The sequence below is a fragment of the Podarcis gaigeae genome (genome assembly GCF_964106915.1).
Source record: "Podarcis gaigeae genome assembly, chromosome: 8".
Classification (NCBI taxonomy): domain Eukaryota; kingdom Metazoa; phylum Chordata; class Lepidosauria; order Squamata; family Lacertidae; genus Podarcis; species Podarcis gaigeae.
In genome coordinates this window covers 32,306,396-32,313,009 of record NC_139684.1, presented here as the reverse complement: position 1 = coordinate 32,313,009, position 6,614 = coordinate 32,306,396, and the positions used below count along the sequence as shown (strand labels likewise).

The 6,614-nt window shown below is 42.1% G+C and overlaps 1 protein-coding gene across 1 annotated transcript in view; it reads left to right on the top strand.

The window, feature by feature from the left end:
• Window positions 1-2,702: 2,702 nt before the first annotated feature.
• The window catches only part of MYLK3 (myosin light chain kinase 3), a 29,682-nt gene continuing 25,770 nt past the window's right edge, over window positions 2,703-6,614 (top strand). Inside the window, exons 1-2 of the mRNA XM_083750489.1 lie at window positions 2,703-2,725; window positions 3,069-3,207. Of these exons, the coding sequence (XP_083606615.1) occupies window positions 2,718-2,725; window positions 3,069-3,207 (147 nt within the window). The 5' untranslated portion in view covers window positions 2,703-2,717. The remainder of the gene's footprint in view (window positions 2,726-3,068; window positions 3,208-6,614) is intronic.

Below are 6,614 nucleotides of genomic sequence, written 5' to 3'. Positions count from 1 at the left end.
CCATACTTTAACTGCTGCATGAAGGGGGACTTTTCTCTGTCTTGCATCTTCCAACATTCTGCTTCATTGGATGCCAACTAGTTCTGCTATTTCCTATCCATTTCTTTCCATGTCATGCATAATTTTATGAACTTCCGATCATGCCACCATGGGTGACATAGGTGTGAAGCTTGTGTCTTTCCAGGTGGTTGTTGGACTCCCAACAGCCTCGGCCAGTGTGAGGTCAACATCTGATTAACAGAAAGATGCAGAAACACTAGGAATGGAGGAAAAATGGACTATGCATTTAAATCCAAAACTATCAAATTTGCCTTTTGAAAATATGCAAACCGAAACATAGCTATTATTTGAAATTCGCACTTATCTGAGTTTTCTAACAAGGTTCTCCAGCGTTTACAAAAATGCATATATTAGGGGAAAGCGCACATGGAAATGAAAACATTAGCGACTATAACATGCAAATATGCTGTATATTCGGGAAAATAGCTTGCAAAACTCTGTATTTGTAAAAACCATATAAAAAGTGTTTATTGGGGAAAATTTGAAATAAAGCACTGATGAATTTTCATGAGGATTTCTTTTTGAATTGGTGCAAAATGTAGAAAACACAATTTAAGAATGAGAAACAGAACCAAAATTAACTGATCCTCCCATCTCTAATAAACACCCTGCAAGCCTTTCAGAAGGGATGCACATTGCTGCATAAACCACACTGCCAACAAAATAAAGATCAATGCTCTGTGAATCGGGATCAATGCTCATCTGGAGGATGTATTTGGGACTTTATCTAGCAGTCATTCATGCTTGGCACCTATTGAAAATCCAAATTGGGAAGAGGCGGCTTCTCTTTCCCCATTCTGCACTTCTTGCTCAAAGTAATCAGAGATGAAAGCAAAACTGCGGAGCTCAGTGATGTACACATGATTTGCATTCTTTCAAACAACATTCCAGATGCACACAGGAAAGAAAAATATGATTAACAATAAACTGGAGCAAATGCTTGTCAAAGCCCAGGCAATAATAATAAACTGTGTAAGCTTTATGGAAACAAGATCAGGACAACTGCTCATTTAGCAGGCTGGCCTGGAGGGGGGGGGGCCCATGATATTCTCTTGCTTTAAAGCCTGACTTGGGGGTGGGGGGAGATACATGGCAACTTCTACGGCTAGGTGGCAGTATATTCCCAAGAGAAAAAACCACACACCCTGTATACTGCTGTACTGTGGCTATTTGGCCATTAGAAACAAAGGGCATGCCATGCTGCTGCCTGGTAGCCCTGGCTGCCCCTTATTTGCACTCTTGGGAGGGAGCGATTTGCCTTACCCTTTCCTTGCCACATGCTTTCAGCTGAAACTGCTTTCTGGCCCACACCCAATACTTTAAAAAAATATATATATTTATGAAGAGTTTAAAGATTACAGAATAAAAAGAAAAAGAATTAAACAAAACAATACAATACAATACAGAAACAAAAAGACTACATATACATAACAAAACAAAATAAAAACAATTAAAAACACATCCAATACTTTCAATATCTTATCTTTTCATTTACTTGTTTCAGCGACCTCCTCGCACCTCCCTTTTTTGTATTCCACTTCAGTTAACTGTTTCAGCAAATCCTTTCCATCTTCCTCAGTTTTCTGTCCTATAATTTATCTTAACACATTCTGACCTTATTTTTCCCTTTGATCCATTAACAATCTATTTGTACTTAATACTTTATAACATTTCTGCTAAAGCCATATAACTTCATTCCAACATCTTTCTAACATTCATTAATTTTACAATATTTCTGTAGATAATCTTTAAATTTCTTCCAATCTTCTTCCACCGACTCTTCTCCCTGGTCTCGGATTCTGCCAGTCATTTCCGCCAGTTCCATGTAGTCCATCAACTTCATCTGCCATTCTTCCCGGGTGGGTAAATCTTGTGTCTTCCAATACTTTGCGATGAATATTCTTGCTGCTGTTGTTGCACACACCCAATACTTTCACTGCTGGTACGCTCCAGGCCCATGCTGGTGAGCTGTTTATTTTTTAAACACCTCATCCATCACTCTGGAAGGTTGCCTGGATGGAAAAGTTGCCATTAGGTTGGAAACCCTCTGCTGTTTTAAGCTTCCTTTCATTATGCAGTTCCTCTTCTTTTCGGTGAAGCCTAAGTGGGCACCCTATGTAAGAGCTTGCACACCATTGTTTGGGGTTCCTCTCCTCCCTCCCTGTGTGGGGTGAGCAGGGGACCCTGTTGCAACAGTTTAATAAATATGCTTACTAGCTGCTTTGCTTCTCAATATTCTCTGGTTGGCCTGGTTGATTATTTTCTACCGATAGAGAACCTACTTAAGGACTCTATTTGGGCTCTTGGATACCTCATAAGGGAAAAGGATCGGTATTTTTTTATAATACATGAAAACAGCATATTTTTATTAGCGCAACCAATGAAGGTGGAAGCCAACATGTTTTGCTTTAAGAAATTAATTTTTTTGTTTTCTACTCACTGTAATAAATACACACACACACACACAAACAAACACACTTTCTTTTTCTTTAAAAAGAGGCCATGGCCTAAACCCGTCTCCAGAGGGCAACCTACGCTGGGAAACTGCATTTTATAAACAAGGAACAAGTCCTGATTTTCTCCCCAGCCTCATGTATCCTACCTCAAAAATGAGAAACAGCCAGGAGAAGTGTCCTTTCCCTGGCAATGTTGCCAGGATGTATATGTATGTGATCAGCCTTATGGGGGAAGGTTTAAAAATGGAACGCCTTTGGTCCTGGGGGGATTTCCTCCCGGCGTGTTAAGAGATGCAGGAGACAAATAGATACTAATTAGCTGTGGAGAGAGCCTTGTGGCTCCCTGACCTTTCGCTCTAATCCATTTGGAGTGGAGCACCCTATTGAAATATGTTTGTGCCAAGGCAGGGCAGTCAGTGTAGCTCCGGCTGCTGCATGATGCCTCTTCTGCTGGAGACCTTGACAGACCCATAAGTGTATGTTCCTCTTTTCCCCTTTCCCCCGATAACAGTTTGCAACGGTCCTTTTACATCTTTCGTTTTGTAATTTAAGGCTTCTGCCCTCCCAGCCCATCTTCCAGGCGTTCAGTGTTGCGCTGCATTCCTTCGTCTCCCCTGCTGCTGCTCCTCGGAAGTGCTATATGCTGGTATCCAATGCTGCTTTGGTGCACGGATGGAAGACGAATGAAAGGGTAGGTACCAGTGGAATGGGCAATGCTGGCTTTTCTTTGTATTTGTGGCGCTTTCAGGCATATTTCTTGCGAATCATGAATGTGAAGTTGTAGCCGGGGGCCCCCTTCTAGGCTGGTGTTTTTCTGCAACATGCAATTGTAATGGATTGGTGGTGGAATTATCCTGGGCCGTCCACACATCGTGCTGCTTTCTTAGCATTCCTGTTGAGATGCGACAGGTGCAGGCTATCTGTACTTTCTGGAAACAATTGAAGACATGTAAAAACAATGGACAACAATAACTTAAAACAATTGAACAAATTTAAAGCAGTAATAAACTAAGAACAGATTGAAACAAGTATGATCATTCTGACTATCTTGGTAGGCTGGTTTAAAGAAAAATGCTTTAAGCAGAAACTCAAAAGAGTACAGTGAAGGCACCTGCCTGGTATCAATAGGCAGGGAGTTCCAAAGTGTGGGTTCTTCTGTCTTGATTTAAATATATATGTTTCTGTGTTTGCAACTCTTTTTAACCATCTTACGTGTAAATCGCCTTGTGGTGGTAGTTTAGAAGATGATTAATAAATCAGTAACAACCACAATATAATGTTTTGTAATACCTCCTTAATGTTGTTGTGTTATTGCTATCTAGAGAGACGCTCTTGTTCCACAGAGCAACAAAACAATAACCCCAGAACATTGGCAGTATGAAAAGTTAGAGGATTTTTTCAGGAAGTTGTAGGACACACAATGATTGCAAATGAAGCAATCTGTTCACCCTGGAACTTTTGCAGACACAAAGAGTAGGCAAAGTAGGATTGCATCTCCCTGCCCTGAATGTCAGCACAAATCATGTGTCTCTTATTCCCATCTAGTTCCACTCTTTGAATTCAACCGTCACGCTGTCTCATTGTAACAGGAGCAGTATATGTTCTCTTGCGAGAACGGGGCACATTTTCTTTTTATGTTTTCTTGATCTCTCGCATAATATTGAAAATTGTCAGCTACTTGACTGACAGTGCTATTTGACTCAGTTCAGACAAAATGGCAAAATGTAGCTCAGAGCTATGAAACAAGCCTTGAAAGAGGCACATCCTCCCCCCTCCCCTCACATCCTCAGAGTAATTGGCTGCTTCCTGGGTTTTAGAAAACCATAGCTGGTTGTTATGTCGAAACAGGAAACTATGGGTTGGGTCCAGAGATCCCTAAATGGAAGTCTGCTCATGAACCAGCGTTCTTTCATCTCCTGCAAGTGGAAGGGTGCCGTGTGTGTATGTGTGTGTGTGGTAGAGCCATTTTTATGGGAAATGGCAAGGGGGCTGCAGGCAGCAGTGAAATATTTGTGCAAGTCTCTGCTGGATTGCAGCCTCTTCTGCAAATGGAGTGGCTCTCTTGTTTGGATATCCGAATCTATGGGTTTCAAACCATAACCAGACACCGGTTTGCAATTCTGATTTGCAAGACTACAGTATACTACAGCTTGGCAATTCAGATGTAATGACAAACTATGGTTTGCAGCAAACCAGGAAGTGGTACAAAAGGAGAAGGAAGCTGTTTATGAGCTTTAGACTTCCAGGTACCTTTGTGTAGCACCAAACTATGGACTAGGCTTTGTCTTGGGAATTTGATGGCTCGAATTTGCTGGTGCATATTTTTGAAATGTTATTAAAGTCTAGTGTTTGGGAACTGTTCTGTTTAGAGTAGGTTGCATAAGACGTTAAAAAAAAAAAAATCAGTATCTGAAATGATCTGTGCTGCAAAACTCTCTTGGAAGCAGTTCTCTCACAGCCATGTTCCCGCTTCCAATATTCTCTTGGGAACAGTTAGGGTTAACAGATTTGTAACGCCAAATGAAGAACATGCTGGCCATTTTACTTTTCCTCCCAAATCCCAAACACGTTTGCTTTCTCCTTGCCTGCCTCTTTTTGAATCTGAGAAATATGAAGAGGAACAACATATTCTGGCTTGCAGAAGATAAAGCAGAACGGCTCAGAGAAGCTGATCGATCAGTGGAATTATCTCCACGAATTGCATGTAAGACATGCATTGATTGAAGACAATGCAGGACGGGCGAGGTGTCCTTTTACACTAGCATTCTCTATTTAGAGCCGCTAATGGAGGGTGGCAGAGTGGTGAGTGTGTTTGTTCCAGCCTGGCTGCCAAATTTCCTAACGGGGACCCACTCGATCACGCAAGCCTTGTCCTTTTTCTTCTTTGGCACTCGCTAGTTCTACGTGCATTTGCCGCTATCTGAATGCTTCCCCTCTGCAAAGCACAGGATAATAATGTTTTGCAAACAAAAATATTGACTTGCCTCAAGTGCCCCTATCTAAACATGGGTGTTTATCACATTTGCACCACTTCCTTCAATAAGCTCTTTTTCTCTGCGGGTGGAGCTTAATGGCTAAGATCTATGATCCAGGAAGTTCAATGTCTGAATTTTGCCTCTGTTGCTAGGGGATGAGACCGATGCACATAGCTTCAGCTGAGAGCGGCAGGAAGCTGGTTTGTAGCAAAACAGACCATTGTTCCATTTTGTTCAATACTATCTAAACCAGGGTTCCCCAAACTTGGGTCTCCAGCTGCTTTTGGACTACAATACCCATCATCCCTGCCTGCTGGTCTTGCTAGCTTGGGGTTATGGGAGTTGTAGTCCAAAAACAGCTGGAGACACAAATTCGGAAAACACTGATACACTCACAGGGAATGGCTCTCCAGGGTTTCAGACAGGGGCCTTTTCCACCACTAGCTAGATATGCTGGTTCTTGAACCTGGGACCTTTTGCATGCAGCTGTGAAGAGCCTTCTGGGAACATTCACTTCAGGTTTCTATTTGTTTATTTGTCATTTAATCTCAATCAGACAGAGGTACATCTTAGCTGTGGTTAGTGGAAACAAGGTGTCCTCAAGCCATAGTTCATGAGGGTGGGGAGGGCTATTGATGGCTACTAGCCGTGATGGCTATACTCTGCCTCCACATCTGGAAGCATCTGCTTGGCTATTGTGTGAACAGGACTGCTGTACTACATGGGCCTTTGGCCTAATCCAGCAGGCTCTTCCTATGAGAAATTGAATTCAGTTTTCATTTAATGCTGCACTTGCCAAGTTCATACTTTCTGAAACAATATACCCTTCCAAAATGACATAGCTCTTCTTCAAGAGTTGCACATGAGATACCAAGAGAAACTAAGATTGACACATAGCTGTCAACTTTTCCCTTTTCTTGCGAGGAATCCTATTCAGAATAAGGGAATTTCCCTTTAAAAAAAGGGAAACATTGACAGCTATGGATTGACATAGTTGCCCTAGCACAAACAAGCTAGCCTGGCCCAGTGAATTAAAACTGCCTCAGAGACAAGCACTCTGGGTAGTTTGAGGTAAGTCTCCCCACCTCCCAACTCAGGGCATCATGTGGTGTGGTGGTGGTGA